Source organism: Cariama cristata, unplaced genomic scaffold (assembly GCF_000690535.1).
Source record: "Cariama cristata isolate BGI_N322 unplaced genomic scaffold, ASM69053v1 Scaffold40869, whole genome shotgun sequence".
NCBI classification, from domain to species: domain Eukaryota; kingdom Metazoa; phylum Chordata; class Aves; order Cariamiformes; family Cariamidae; genus Cariama; species Cariama cristata.
In genome coordinates this window covers 465-17,408 of record NW_009638185.1, presented here as the reverse complement: position 1 = coordinate 17,408, position 16,944 = coordinate 465, and the positions used below count along the sequence as shown (strand labels likewise).

Genomic DNA, 16,944 nt, shown 5'->3' with positions numbered 1-16,944 from the left:
GAAGGGAGGGGTGGGGGGAAGGTGGTTTTTTTTAAGACTGGGCTTTATTTCTCATTATCCTACTCTGATTTATTTGGTAATAAATTAAACTAATTTCCTCAAGTCGAGTCTGTTTTGCCTGTGACAATAACTGGTGAGTGATCTCTTCCTGTCCTTACCTCAACCCATGAGCCTTTCATTTTATTTTGTCTCCCCGGTCCAGCTGAGGAAGGGAGTGATAGAGCGGCTTTGGTGGGCACCTGGCAACCAGTCAGGGTCAACCCACCACAGATGCAAGTGCCATCTGTCTTTACTGCACATCTGCACACAGGCAAAACATTTGGATAGCAAAATAATTTTATAAGAGCATTTAAGCATTAGTCTACTCAGTATTTTAGATTAAAAGAAATCACCAGTCTCCTAGAGACACTCCTTACCTGAGGTGTAAGCTCAACTTCAAGCTCACCAGATAAATACTGGCGTTCAAATTCAGCGTTCTCTCCAACATATGATGACACCATGCGTTTTATCTGCTTAGTCTGAAGTAGAAGACCAAGTCCAAAATTGTCAACACTGTGTAGAAAAAGGCAGACAATACTCAGCATTTACAATAGAGTTCTGTTGTATACAAAGCACTTGATAAACTCTAATGACTTATCAAGATAGAACAAAGTTATCTCCCTCCACTTTAGACATAAGGATTTGGAGACAAAAATCAAATTCCAGCTTTTAGGGGGGAAAACATCAAAGCTACAATTAAAATTTTGCAGTCTGGTGCTCAGACCTCATCTCTTCCAAGGCACTGAATATATCCAAAACTTCCTTTTAGAGAAATTTCACATGTGCCAGCTACAAACACCAGCCTAACAAGTGGCATTATTTTACATATCCACCCCTTTAAAAAGCCTCACCTATTAATAAAAAGTCACACATGGCCCATCATGGCTTTGAGTGAACAAAGACTTGTTTTTTGTTTAAATTCTTGCTCCCCAGGAAAAAGTCAAGTGATTGCTTAGCAGCTCAAGGAGAAAGGCACATTCACATTTATAGTGCCACTTTGTATATAAGGTAAAAGAACATTTGTACTTAAATTTTCTTATTACAGTAAATAATTAAATTTCTTATTAAGAAATTGCCTACTCCAGCAAAAGATATTAACACTGCAGTCAAGATTTTCTTGTCTGTGTCCTATCAGCTTAAACTAAATGTCAAAGATAACACATAAAGTTTGCCCTGTACCAGTACTTCTAAATTCTAATATCCTAAAGACATTACTCTCTATTAGTCCTTAGCATTTTTGTGGTGTTTGTCGCCCTATATTGGGTACTGATGGGACAAGAACATATTTCAAGAGTTCCTGTAACAAAGTGACTCTGTAAAAAAACTATTTCAGTTTGAAAAAACATGAGGTTAAAATATAAAAATGGAAATAAACAGAGATTATATTACAAAGGCATGTTTCTTTCATATTTCCAAAACATTATGCATGGTGTTGGCAGACTGGTACATGTGTGCAAAGCTCCTCTACGTTCCTGTTAATCTCTGCAACATATGAATGGACAATTCAGACCTTCCACTCCCACTACGGGAAAGATGCCACGATCCAGAAGCACCTCACAAAAAGTGATGTATATCTGCCACTAGTTGTCTCATTTCAGTATGACTTAATTATCCACACAATGGCTTGAGATTTCAGGATAAGAAATACTGGAAAATATTAACAGAATCCTTTAAGAAAGCAAACCCAGTATCCAGCATGCTGTAATATCAGCACATGCTTACAATATATGCATCCTATTGAAAACACGACTCCTGAAGAAGAGCTCAAAAAAGGTTTTCTGTATTTTCTAATTCTATGAATTGCTTTAATGAAATATATCCCTTTCCTATACAAAGTTCACCTTTCTGTATTCTTACACCACCATATCTACAATACTGCTTCCCTCTCTAGGTACTGTCAGAAATGAACTGTCTTTCCACTAATAACCAGATGAAGAAAGTAATGCATCAGAGTGCTTTCTCTCTTTTCTCCCTCCTTATAACTTACCCAAATTATCGTAAGTATATCCCCTAAACCTGGCTTCATAAGCTATGGTGATGGGGAAAAAAGGAAGGTAAAGGAGACATGTGTAAGTACTATAATACAAATCTATACTCCCCGTACAAAAAAATACCATCTTACTCAAAAAAAGAAAAAAAAAAATTAAAAATCAAGATATGATGCTGAGTGAGCTGGAAGGTATTTGTTTTGCACAATAGATTAGTGTAGATCAGAAGAAAGAACCTACCGAGACACAACCAAAGCTCACTTAATGTATTTCACCACTTCGGGATCCATGTCAGACATCCCAGCTGCAACCTCCCAGCATCCTTTCTAAAGGCCAGATTCAAAAAGTTCACTATTATACAGTATTCATTTCAAATACAAAAGTGGTAATGATGAACCCACTTTAAAACAGCACCACCATCCTCTTGCCTGCCAGCGTCGACGTCCCATAGCACGTGCTGTAGTGCTGCAGGTGAAGGCAGAGGGGCTGAGCAGTACAGTACCAGCACCAGCTCCTTGCCACCTACCACAATACTCACAATAGCTGCACAGACACACGTGCAACCAGGAAGACTTCTCAATCTGCATGCATAATGAGGACTACTTTAAGGTTAGGACTAGATTAAGAAGATAGCCCACTTTTATGCATACTCGGGTGTTTTAGAAACTGCGTGAGAGGAAGTGAAACAAGCTTCTCTGATCTGGTTCTCTGAATTCACTCTATGTTCTCCCGATGTAAAGAACTTGACTTACCATAAAAGCTTGCTCCACTCTCCAACACTGACCCATAAAAAAAAAATTAAAAATCTCACTCTAATGCAATGTTAAAAGTGTTGCAATGCCAAAGCCTTGAGAAAAAAATGTGTGCTGCCTGGAAACAACCTATATTTCTAACTCCCCACAGGAAAAAATTCTAGCAATTTGAAACTAAAAGAGCTGGGAATAGAGCAGAAAGAGGAGTCTTGTGGGCAAAGAAAGGGATTTAAGAAAAGAACAAAAATTCCAATGCCAGAATTTCCTGTATAGGGTCATGCAAAGCAGGACAATCCCTCTCACAAGAAAACCATCAAAGCCTGACCTCTCGTTCTAAAAGATAGCAAGCAATGTAACAGATCAGTCAATATCTGATGGCAGTTTAATGAGTTTGTATAACTAGAGTACTGTGTAGCAAAAGGACAGAAGTTAAACAAAACTGTGCAGTGCTTCGCAGTGCAAGAACAAGCAGGAGCAGCTTGAACAGCTTACAAACCAGTTTGCTACTTCTGTGTATAATTCCGGTGTTAACACTGCCCTTACCATTGCAGAACTTGCAAGCTGTCAAATAGAAACAGGCAGACAGGAGATTTCTGCATGCAGACAACAAAATTTTGAATGTGCGCTCACAGAAGAAAGGGATGGCAACAAAGGATCAACAGCAGATTTGTAATGATTTCTAATGGTTAAAGAAATTTCTGCCTCATTTCACTGAATTCTATAATCTTTCCTCCTACAGTCTCAGAAGCAGTTACTGGAGCACATTGTCCTTAACATGATTTTGCATATCATCCTGCAGGATGCCATATGGATACGCTTGATTCCCTCATGTAATGCAGGCAGGTATCTTCTCTCAAGCAAAACTTAGTAGTTACAAAGTTCCCTATAGAAATTAAAAAGAAAGTTGCACAAAAGCTATTCTCTGTCACACTCATCCCATATTGTTCTTCACTTCTTAAGTCACTCTTTCTCCTCACCTCAAAGGCAGTCAATTTATTCAAAAATAAAATTGCAGTGAGGATCAGTCACTGAGCACACAGGCCATACAACCTTATTTCCCTAGCACAATGAGAACAGGAATTTTACCTTCAGAAAGTCATGCACCAAGAGGCTCTGCCTGCCTGATAACACAAAATTACTTCAATTCCCAAGCGTATTTCATCCTCACAGCAGCATCACAAAATCCAATTTCTGTTACTCATCTTATACATTTATGTTAGATGCTAATTTCTTAAAAGAAATATAGCATTATACATCTTTTTTAAGGATGCAATCTGCATTCAGGTTTTCAGCTAAAAGAACCCTTTTTCTTTCCATGCAGATCAGTTTTCCTTTTATCTCCCTCCAAAAACTCATTTTGAGTACTTCAGCCTATTTTATGTTTCCTATGTTTTTTCTTGTATTTGAATGTCCTAAGAAACTAACATTTCACACAGCAGTGAAAATGCTGTTCTCACTCCTATTCTCCCTTCCTTTTCCTCTTTACTTGACATCTCTATCAAGACTGAAAATAAAGACGATTTCTGGTTTAGGGAAATTTCTTTCAATATAACACTTTTTATGGCAATTGCTAGTTATTTGTTCTCCCTTTTCATATTTTGCTGCTTTCTTCGTTGTATTGTTTTAGGTGCAAAAGTTTCTTTGAATTTTTCAGCTTAAATTATGTTTATGCTGAAAATGTTACCCCAAAAACATCTGTCTTGCAGGCAATGCCCTTCCTATCAAATAGTAACAAGAAAGATCATTTACTGAGTGTATGGAAAGAATACATCCTGTATATGTATTTTAAAAGCTGGATTCAGTCCTTTAAAAATTTACACAAAGGTGAGTGCAATAAAAACGTGTTGCCCTAGATAGGAAGGAAAAAGATGTGGTGGAAGTTGATATAGTTGTTATGCATGATGTCAAAAGAGGGAAAGTACACATTAGTGGTAGACAGAGAATGCATTCTTTTGCCCTCAAAACTGATAGGATTTCTAGTTGTTTCTCCATTCTGCATCAGGATGAAATCTCAATCAACAGAATACATGAAACACATACAGGAAAAGAGATCTAACCTGGCACTTATCAAGCACGTAGCTGACGCAAGTTTCCCATTCTACTGATGCACACAAGAAAAATTAAGGAGGTCTGGTTGTTCAGCAACATTCCTTCCTATTGTTTTGTCCCTCTCAGATCTACAAAACTTCCCTGTCTAAAACTAATGTCTGCCTCTTCTAATAAAAAAACTAGCCAAGGATAACTCCCAGCCAGATTTAGCTCACATATCTAAAGTATACTAGAAGTAGTAAAGGCAATATGTTGATGTTGCACTCCAGATAAACGGTAATTTGCAGCTCTCAGACCTTTTTCTTTGGTGGCTCAAGCAAAATACATTCTACAGCATCACAGGGAAGAAGAGATTACCCGTTTCCAAGCTGATAAAAGCTTCACACCCACCAAGCAGCTCTACACAGCCTAATGAAGCAGGGAATAGAAACTTGCACTCTTATGCAGAGAAAAGGAGACCTGGAATGTAACAGTGCTCTGGCAAGAGACAGAAGAAGGCTTTTTTTTTTTTTTTTTTAGTAAAAGGAGATAACCACACTCTCCTATCTGTCTTAGTAAAGATATTTATAGATGTTTGAGAAAAATGGGAGTGGTCAGGACAGACTGGCTGCCCTTACTGGGAACACTGGAAACTGATGGTGAGCAGCATCAATTAGCATGAAGGCTTCATTCAACATTTCTTAAAGAGAAGCTTTCTCTACCCTCATTGTTCAAAGATTCTCCAGGATCTGCGTTGCATGTTGACGGGAGATCCCAACAAGACCAGAAGTCAGTGGTTATGAAAGAGTAACATGAATGTTTGAGTTCTGGAGAATTAAAATATGTTGGCCATAGAGGAGCTAACATGATACTCTATCTGACCTTTCTCCTCTCATAATCTGGGGATTGGAAGGATGGGAGGGTAACTGCATGGCCCCTGAAGACCACGCATTGAGAAAGCAGTAAGAATGTAGCAAGGATCCTGTGGCAAGGCTCCACCTCAGGCAGAAACTAGTTTCCTGCAACTTGCTGTTGGTGCAAAGTATTTATGGTTGCTCCTACTCGTGGAGAACGCTTTATGTAGACACCAGTCAGCTTCTGTAGATACATGAGCAGACTCTCCAGGCATTTGGCAGGTCCAAGTGTTGCACAACTATGCATGAAACTTGATAACAGATGGACCTGTTCCAGAGCTAGAAATTTTCCTGGCAAGAGGCTAGGAATGGGAGAGGGAAATTATTTCCTCTATCATTTTTCACTTAAAAGGGGCTTCATCTTGCCTGTTTTACTTTGCAACATCAGCTTTTCAGTCTTCAGGAACACCTGCTCCAAGTTAAATCCAATTACATCTCACTATAGGTCCACACTTCCTAGGGAAGGCCAGATACACTCCCCAAATAAAACAAATGCATCAATCACTACCTGTTTGGCATCTCCTACTAACACAGCCTTAAACTTTCAGGCTCACAGGGGGTGCCTGACTATAGCATGAAACTTTACTAACATGAAAGAAGGTATGTGGCTGAAGATACCATCCAAGTTCTTAGTGATGCACTTTCATAGGTCCACAAAAATAATCATAACGTATAATCCTGGTAGCACCAGAAAGTGATCCTTTACAGCCTTTGTGCAGAAAATGAGTAGATGCCTACTAGATGGCTTTTGCTAGAAGACACCGAACAAAAGTGCAGGCACACCAAGGATAAAATAAACGTGGAGAATCACCCACATAACAGTTTTTGATGATTCATCTTCCCCAGTCTTCTAGCTGGCTCTTAACAGTGAGACTATGTCCCACAATAATCCCCCATGTGTTACACTGGAAGATTACTAAGGAGCCTGCTCAGTCCTCCTTTTCTGTCCTCCACTTCCAGCAGGGTACATAGAATAAGGGCAAGACAAAGAATGGCAGTCAAGTAACAAGGAGAAGAAAACAGATTCAGTTCATAGGAAGGTCAATTAGACAGAGGCATAACATTTATTTGCCCTCTTGATTCTTGAGACACTGTCTTCAGCCACCTTTTTTCTTTCCTTTTTCCTAGGACATCTTCCCATCTGTCCCAATGGGCACTGCTTAATGGAAAGCAGAACAGAGGAAGAAGCTCTCTGAGGGAAGGTAACCAAGAAAAAAGGAGGAAGAGAAAAGTATGGGTGCTGCCATATGCTAAGGCAGTTGTGGTCAGGAGAAGGAAGAGGTGGGACAGAAAACAGGGCAGTGGGTCACAACTCCCAGAAACCACAGAAACTGTCTCACCTCCTTTTCAGCCCATGGCAAAGGACAAAGGTAACAGTTCACTGAATCTCTATCAGCTCAGCAGCCTGGGATTCCTTCCACTTTGAGGGGAGAAAGAAGAAAGAAAATAAGGGAGCTCATGGTTGCTGGGAATCACGAGGCCCTGAGTGCAAGTTGGCGTGACTGAGCCTTAAATCCTCTCTGCTCCTTCTCTGCAGTGTTTGCACTGCACTCTTCTCCCTGTACTACTAAAGCCTTCTCAGGGGAACTCTGTCCTTTCTGCTCTGATAACTTCATCTCAGGTCCAGCCTCACAGCAAAATGGCAGTATTCTTCCTCTGCTACCCTCCTTCAAAAACGATGCTCCACTCCTGTAAGAATGATGGGTGCAGGCTTATAGCCAAAGTCCATTGAAAGGTTGCAAAGGCAGATAATTTTTGAAGAGGGCAAGCACTGTACATGGTTATGTCAGCAGCAAGGTCTCCTCTTTCCACATTCCTTTCTGCTCGAAATGGCGTACTGTGTTTTTATTACAACAAATAAACAACTCTATTCAGAACTTTTAAAATTTACCATATTTTTCCTTCACAGTGAAGTTATATGCTATAGACTTAATTCAACAAATACTTGAATTTCAGCATGAATGCATCACACTTCAAAAGTGTCCTGGCTTAAAGCTAGGTTTAACTTTTATTATCACTTTTCTAAAACCAAGTTGACACAGTTCCTCGACCATGCTGAGTTATACCTATTTTGTTGTCATTTGTAATCACAGAAAGTGATCTGCAGAGCTGATTTCTCAACAGTTCTATGTAGTGTAAAGTTTAGTACAATTCACCCTGCCAGAATCCTAAATAACCTCCACACTAAAATTAGCAAGATGACCTGGTCAGATTTTCAGGGATTTGCAGTTCACGCAGTGTCACCAATTTAACAGCTGTAATAAAGCATCTGATTAGATTCTTTAGAAAGAATGGAGATGATTTAAAAAAAAAGTAAACTGCTTCAAATAATCAACATAACACTGAAAATACCTTACATACCTTGCCTCATGATTTTGGCAACTTGCTGTGCACAGGATTTTACCTAACTCCACTCATCTCTCTCCACCAAGAGAGATAAGAGTCACTAGTGACCTTGTATTTCACTTCTGAAAGCATGTTTAATTTGAGATGTTTAAAGAATTTCTCATGCATATACAAAAATGACACACACAATGTAAGATACTCTGAGTATCACCTTGATCATATCTTTGTGTACATATAAGCTTTCTTCCCAGTCCCTCACAGACTTTTTCAGTTACATTTTAGCTCTCTGAATCAAGGCATTGCCAAATTTATGCCATTAAAACCACCTGACACATTACATTATGTGCAAAAACTTCTCAACTTTCTGTGAACTTGGAATGCAACTCCCACTCGATGGTATATATATATTTTTTTAAATACATAAACGTAATATAAATACATATATATTATATGTGTGTGAATAACATATAAGTATATATAATGTGTATATATATATATATATATATCAAAGTAATAATAAGGATGGTGTTACACCATAGGAGTTACATATGCAAGAACAAACAGGAATCTGTGACAAAGATGGCAGACACATTTTGTTTTTAACAGAAACATAAAATTCAAAGCAATGACTAAAAAGATACAATCTTAAACTTTAACATACATAATATTTGTCAATCGTGCCTTAAATTCAAAATATTTAACTGCTAAGAACATAAAAATACCTTTTGTGCTTTACAATATGGGGTGCAGTAAGTTTACCATTGTATCTGATGCCATAGAGTAGTACCTTATCCAGAGATGTGGCAAATGCAAACAGCCCATTAGGAAAGCAAGGGTATTATGTTCAACAGAAATAACAGTGTATTCAGGCATCACCACCAACAGTTCAAATGCTTATCTCAAAGCTATTTTCTCCTTACTAATGCAAAACTTTGTAACATAAAAACAACTTCTTCAAAAAGAACATGGAGACCAAAGGTTCAAAAAGCTGATAATGCCTTTTAAGCAGTCTGAATCTGTGATAATCTGACAGCATGCTGTCAATCTGCTTTTAGATGATCACTCAGGTGATTAGTAATTAAGATATTAACTGTGACTTCTCTATTTTTACAGTAAGTTAAACCCTACTGTTCAACATTATTGCATTCAAAAAGAATGTATATTTAAGTCTCAAAGGCAGACAAAGCCCAGAGGGAAGTAGCTCATTTGATACAACAATCACACCACATCTGCAGCTATTACAAGTAACAGACTTCATTTTTACCAAGTACAAATTCTGTCTATTGAGGTGGTAGAGAGAGGATGAAACTGTTGATCTCAGAATGTGGTTATAGCCAAAATTAGTTACCCATTTCATTAAGCAAAATTAATTGAAAATAATAATTTGGTGCCAATTTCTTAAACTTTCACTTTAAATATTTGGCTGTGTTGACAAGAACATAGTTTTTGTTACTACAGAGATACTGAAACAATAGGTCTGATAGCGTGCATTAGGAAAGTCTCAGCATAAGCTGACCTGCAATGTCCAAGTCCACTGTAACTTGAAATCAGTATGCAACAAGATACCACAAAGTCACATGCAGATGAAAAAACAGCTATATGCAAGAAGGTACTGTATACTAACCACAACTATGTTAGGAATTTCCTGAATCAAGGCTTAAAATAAAGACCTAATGACATATGTGGAGTGAAATAAACTTAAACAATAAAGCAGCAAAAATTTTAAAAAATGGATTTTAGTAGCTTACTGAGACAGAATCCTCTAAAATTAAAGGGCTTATAATAACACAGAGTAAAGGAAGTATTTAAAATATGAGCAACGTAGGCAAAACAAGTTTTAAGGGAAGGTGTGAGAGGCTGTATTTCAGAAGCATACCCACCCACCATGGTATCTTTCACTATCTCCCTGGTTCACAAGCTTCAGTTTCCCCTGCAGCAAGCCATGCAAATACCAGAGATACTGGTTATTTGTACTGTTTCACTTTCAAACACTTTGCCTTGTTTGGCTTGGCAAAAGAGTAACTGCTCTTAAAGGTGCCGTTTCACTGGATGGCACAGAGTGTACACACTAGCATAATGCACAGGAACAGACAATAACTAGGGCGCCCAAGAGCACCCCACACACTACTGTACAACCTGTACTTGGCAAGACTTTCAAAGGCCAAAACAAGGACTTTATGTGCCAGCAACTACGTGATTTGAACAAGGATTTGCAGGAGGAATCTCCTCCCTATTACACTGCAGCATAGAATAGCAGGGTGTGAACTTGTAAACATCCTACTCCTTTAAAGCTGTATCCAGACACTGCCAAGCATTTCTAGGCTTTGCTGAACCTGGTGCCCAAACCCTACTCTTTCCAGCTAAAAGAGTTGGTAAGAGCACTGCAGGACTTCCTAATTACTGCTTTCCCCTAGATGTAAGTGAAGCACTGTCTCTACTGCTGCCATTTTAGTTATAAACAGATAGCTCTGTAACACATTTTGTGGTTCATGCGTATCAAAAGACATGTGACTTCATCCATGTAGCTGCACTGTTCTCCAGAACAGGTTGTCTATGTACTTGGCTCCTTCCCTGCTGCAATTACAAGTTGCCTGCTAACCCCACTGCAGGATGAGAAAACCTAACCACAACCAATCACCTTGTGTTTGCTGGAAGAGCTGGAGAAAACAGCTGCAGTGTAGAAGGTGAAACACAGCAAGGCATGAACTGCAACACAACAGCACCAAAGCAAAACACACGGAATCCTGAGGCATCTTGCACAGTGGCAAATTACTCATCCCACAAAGCACCCAACATCTCCAGATTACAGGAACAATTAACCTTGTGAATACTATTGCTGCAGAGTATATGATCGCTGTGCTACTTCAGTCTTAAAATCCGATTATTAGTATTGCAATACTTGATAATATCACTATGCTTTTTGACATGGTATTAGAAGATGCTTAAACCCTACTGAACTATAGCAGGCTAAGTTCCATATGAAAGTAAAATAATAAATAAAAAACATAGATGAGACTATATTTTATTATGAATTTAATTTCAAAATAAATGATACTGTTCAATACGACAGCAAAACCAGGATTTTTACAAACCAGACTTTATGGAAAGCCTAGATGATCTTGGGCATTTTCAAATTATTACATTGTTCTGTGAGGAGCTTACCAGACTTCCATGAATATTCATGGAAAACTAGTTTGAAGAAAAAAGGAATTAAATTTTGCTTTACTGCCACCAACCCAGTGTTTTACAGTAATCACTCCAGCCTCAAAGTCCAAAGAATTTTCAGGAAACTTAGCATTATTTCAAGCAAAATTAATTCTAACCTATAATACCACCAACTATATGCAGAATACAAGACAAAATGTCATCTTCTCCATTCTATTCCACAATGCTTCTCTTTTCACTATTCCTCAATTTCAAACCCTCACCTCCCTCCCAGGAGCACCTGTGCAATCTCTCCACCTACATACATGTGTGTGTTTCAGAAATAAGAATGAGGAAAATGAATGATCTCTAAGTAATTGGTATTTCCACCCAAAATTATTTCTGCCTCCTTCTCTCTCCTTATCATCCAGCAGAAACTGTTTCCCACAAGAGTCTAAGGAGCTTGAGTTTGACTGTGTATGTGCCAAATACCAACAAAAATTATATCTGTTATCCAATGAATGTGCAATGGCAAGCCTGAAGCATTGAAAAAAAAAGATCAAAATATTCTGAACATCAGCCTCAGAAGCCTGAACTACATATATATACACAAACTAAATCTGTGGTTTTTAAATGGTATTCTGGTTTCAACTTATGTTAAATACAGTTGAGTTAAAAACAAAACAGATTGGGATGCAAATCTATGGACAAAGTATATGGGAGATATAATGATGCAGCTGAAAATAGCACAAAGCGTCATTAGATAAATGCCACCTAATTCACTTCTTTGGCAAGGCTGGAGGAATTGAAGGAGCAAGGTTTGACATGTATTTTCATTTTCTATGAAGAACAAAGTTCTTTATATTCAAACAACCTTTCTGGCTCACATAAATTTGTCTCTATTTTATTCTAACATAGGTACAGAATAAAACATTTTCCCAGTGATTTTTTTTTTCCCTTCCGCTCTTGTTCTGAAGTTGGATAAAGCCTGAGCTTCTACAGAACAGACAAGAGACTTCCAAGCCAAGGAAAGGGCTCATAATTGCAAGCATTAATGAAGCTCCATGAAAACAATACAAAATTCTCATTATTTCACAAGAAATACAGAAATCAAAAGTAAAAAGTTCACAGAAAATGTAATAAGACAGATATTACCATTTGATGAAAGTAAGCAACAGTATAAAAAACTTAAAAAGAAAATAAAAATTTCAAAGACTACATCTAACTGTGAGAAGATTCTTATTTCACAAGACAATAGAGTTTAGGATGAGCTCCAAAGAAAATTTTCTGAACAAAATACAATGCCACTAGGAGACATCAGTCTTCTAATATTCTTTAAATCTACAATGAACTAAATTACACTGGAATTACTATGTTGCCAAAGATGACATTTAATAGGGTAAGTCTCTGAACCAAGGTTAGGGCCACCTGCAGATGCTAGTCATCCAGCAACACTGCAAGGAACAGAGTATCAGTCTTACTGACCAGACTGATTTCAAATAGAAGTCATTATATTCTGCATATGAATATTTTTCTTTAATTCCATTTCTATTTTATCAATTAACTTGTACAGAAGTGGTTGCAGTTACTTCTCTATATGAACATTGTTAGGTATTGTGGAGTCTACTACAATGAACAGCTTGTGTAAAAATTATTGGGCAAACATTTAAAAAAATAATTAAAAAATTCCAAGACCCATTAAAGGGGAAATTTTATTAAAGAGCCTGTCCATTTTTCCATCATAAATATTCTCGACTGTTTCTGTTGTTTGGTTTTTTTTTTTAAAGTAACAGAATTACAATAAGAATGTCAGAAAGCACCAAACTGTAGTTAAAAAAAAAAAGTCCTATTTAGAACTTCACACACACAAAAGCCCCCCACATTTAAAGCTTCTAAGTTAGAATTTTCAGTTACAGTCAACCAGTCAAATAAATATAAATATACACAATTGCAACTGTCTACAACAGCGACAACTGCTTCCTGGGACAGCTGAGTATACATAAAGTACTATACTTTCTGGGTTCATTTCAAAAATAACACTTTCAAACAAAGCTGTGTGGTTAATATGAAAACTCTTATGATGAAAAGTAAGACTTTATCATACATATCAGCCTTTTCACACGAACGGAATATTTAGTCTGTACTTACGAAACCACAGACATATGAGTACCTACCCTGCATTATTACTGACTGCTGTTATTCCCTTTACTCCAGTCTTCAGTAAACCCCCAATGAGGTTTTCAGGAATCCCACACAAACCAAAACCTACATAAAATAAAAGAAAATTGAATATGTAACAAGTGTTTGAAAAGAACACAGATTAATCAGGAGTCTGAGAATGTGCACTGTTTAATTAAAAAACTTTTCTGAGTAGAACAAGCTCCTCAGTTGACTAAAGAAACCAACACTTCTGGACAGAGTTGCACCCTAGTACTGGAATCTCCCAGTCACTAAGTGCTTCCCAGTTTGGATGAAAGCCATTTAATCATCAGAGGTCTGCTCACACTCAAATGGCCTTTGCAGAGGCTCCAGGACCTTGGCTCTCCTGATGTGTGTCCTAACTATTGTACACATTATTTCTCCTCTTTTTACCCAACTAACCTTCAGTTCTTCGCTGCAGATAACTATGTCAAATAGGAGGAGTGAGGAGTTCTCCCATGCACCTTAGCCTGCAATTACGTGACAAAAATCTGGGGATCTTAATGCTCTCGGGAAGATGTGTAACTGGAAGCACAGTAACCCAGATCTCCACCCAGGCTGACATGTCTCACACTCCTACCTATTATGCAAGAATCCAGTCTGCCTATAACAAAACACCATGCCACATGTGAGGCACCTAAGTCTTAGGCTAGGCTCTAACACCACAACTACCACCATTTCCTTCCCAACCACTTAAGTCTCAGATCATCTCTTGCTCCAACAACAAAAAAATACAGTAATTCTTACCAGAAGGCATTTTGCCTCATTACACATCTCCAGTGAAGTTTCCCACGTTTTACAACTTTACATTCATTACTTCTTCAGTAGTAAAAATCGCTTATAACCTACTAAATAGCAAGATCGTTTTTTTTCAGTAGCTTGAACAGCGTGAAATTGTGGAAATCATCTAGAATATTCAAAAGCTTATGTCACAGTGAAAGCCAGTATGACACAACTTCTTGACTCTTCTGCAAATGCTACACATAACCACTTAGTGCGATGTCGATAAGTATTATCCTCACTTTCTACAGCCAGAAACAGGTTAGGCAACTTGTTCAAGGTCACAGAGACCCAGCAACTAGGCATACACAGAATATGGAGAATGCTACCATAAAAAAATCAAATCAAATTTTATTTCTTCAACATCTCAAATAACAAAGCTAACTTGAAAAAGCCCAAGTTGATTTTCTGCATTCAGACTGGCACAAGTCAAGTCTAACACTTCACTAGTGGGTAAAAAAATCTAATGATTTTTCTGAGGTTTTTTCCCTCCCCTAAGAAACAAACGGGATTTTCTCACCAAAGGAGTCTGCCCCTCCTTAGCAGAGTAGGCAACCACTTGTTTAAAATTCCCATACAAGTATATGGATTCTCAAACCAGTTAATATTGAAAGAAACACGGTAAAATGGTAAAAAGTATCTCACTAATGTGACTGCAGCCATAAAGCATTTAACTATTTACCACCAACAAGTATAGTCGCCCCATTGGGTATGTCTTTTACAGCTTCAACAGGATCAGTATAAAATTTGGTGTTGCGGTGACAGCTGGTAGAAAAGTAGCATCCACAAATCTGGAACAACATTAAAAGAAATAAGTGAATGGACAAAAAGCATTACACAGTAGATTTCTAATGATGACCATCCCTCTGGCTAGATAAGGGGGGAAATAAATAAAAAAAGATATTGCTACATTAAACACGAAAGATTAGAGGGAGGGAAAGAAGGGTTCAGGTCTCCAAATAAGGACTCTCTTGTCTCTCTATCCCCTGCATCATCCATATTTTAAAATATCATATGTATTATGAACGCTTTAGGTTTAACTTGAGCTGCATCAATTTGACAATATCCAAACAGATTTTAAACTTCTGAATTCCATCCTAGACTGCTGACAAATTATGACTTATTGTGAACAGATTCACAAATGCAATTCTCCAGCATGAGTTAGAGCAACCCAAAGAGTGTTCTAGCCTGTGTACTGCTACTTGTAGCTTCAAAGATATCTAGACACTAAACGTTACCAGAAATTGGTGAAGCGGAGACCCAACACCACCACAAAACTCGAGTGAAGGCCCAGGAACAATATGAAGTTCAGTGCTGTGCTGGCAGTATAGTAAGCAGGGACTCCCTTCAACGGAGTGAACCTTCCCCCAGCTTCCTCACACAGTCAGAGCTCTTTGTGTTGAAGAGTAGGCCAGAATCAGGGAGACCCCAACAAACTGATGAAACAGGGAGGGCAGGAGGGAAATCAATACAAATTCCACCCCCAAAACTAGTCTTCACAGTGCAAAACCATTACACCGTAATCATCATAACTCATCTATTATATTCTTAGGTCATGGTTACACTTTAATTTTTTTCTTCTTTAAGTATTTCCCACTAATACTACCATGCATTAATGCTAATCAAGTACTGTCAAGGCACCAGGAGCAATTGACATTTAAGTCACTACATTGACACAGTCACCATAAATTGAGAGTATTTGGAAGTCAAAATACTACCTACTGGTGTTTCCACTTCTAATTTGCTACCAGTAGTCAGAAATTTTAAAGCAGGAAAGAGGAAGAATGAGTAAATAAGTAACAACCAAGCTAATCTACACACATTTTAAGGACAATAGCCTAACTCTTTCCTAAAGAGTTGCCTTAAGATCCAGTTACGACCAGGGCAACAATTTTTGGCTCAGTTTCAAGATTACACAAACTGCCTTCTTCATAAATTGAGGCTGCAAGAGTTTATAATGAATATTAAGAAAACCTTACTGAATGGAGGCTTATCGCCTTCCCAGTGGAAACACCAATGTTCCTCTGCTTTGATAGGCTCCAAAAAAAAATAAAAAGTCAGTACATGGGTCATAAGGAAGAGTGCCAGGTGAGAAGATCTTTCCCTGTGCTCAATTGTACCACGACTATTTCTTTCAGAAACATTTTTTCTAATGACACTAAGACTGTAAACAGTGTCTCTTCTGGTCACATTCAGTAGGCAAGTGACATAATGCTTATTAAGTGCTGACAGTCTCACAAGGGCCGGTAGAACAGGGCTGCAAGCAGGCATGAGGGCCAGGGCTGAAGGGAGGCCAGGCCACTGCCGTGTCCCTGTACCCACACATAGGAAAATATTTTAAAGAGACCATACAGTACCTTTTCTTTAATCTTCCCAACTGCTTGTAACAGTGGGGAACAACAGAGCGGCATGTGTTATATATGCGTGCATTCCCAGGTTGGATGTCTCTAATAAGGGTATCTGCCTTTCTATACCAAATACGTTCTTTCAGTCCCTTTCCCACTCACTCTGCCATTTGAGAGCAATGGGCTTCCAGGGAGCAGAGGAGATAGGGATCACCCATGTTCCTCTGCACACTGGGGCAGCAAGCTAAGATGTCAGGAGCTGGCTGCAATTCTGGCAGCCCACGTTTAAGAGAGAACTAACATGGGGACAGATGAGCTCATAGAATCATCAACAAAATCGAAGTAAATTTTATAGAAGAGCAAAATATAGCTTAGCAAAACAAAGACTGAAAGAGCTATGATTATTTGT

The 16,944-nt window shown here is 38.2% G+C and overlaps 1 protein-coding gene across 1 annotated transcript; it reads right to left on the bottom strand.

The window, feature by feature from the left end:
* Positions 1 to 416: 416 nt before the first annotated feature.
* On the bottom strand, positions 417 to 16,601 carry LOC104168138 (succinyl-CoA:3-ketoacid coenzyme A transferase 1, mitochondrial-like; the record flags this gene model as incomplete). The annotated part of the gene is made up of 4 exons (XM_009708613.1): positions 16,548 to 16,601; positions 14,873 to 14,981; positions 13,386 to 13,476; positions 417 to 552 (listed from the first exon to the last, which is right to left on the bottom strand). Coding segments are annotated over exons 1-4 (390 nt in total), but the record flags the coding sequence as incomplete, so codon positions are not given.
* Between the last annotated feature and the right edge of the window lie 343 nt (positions 16,602 to 16,944).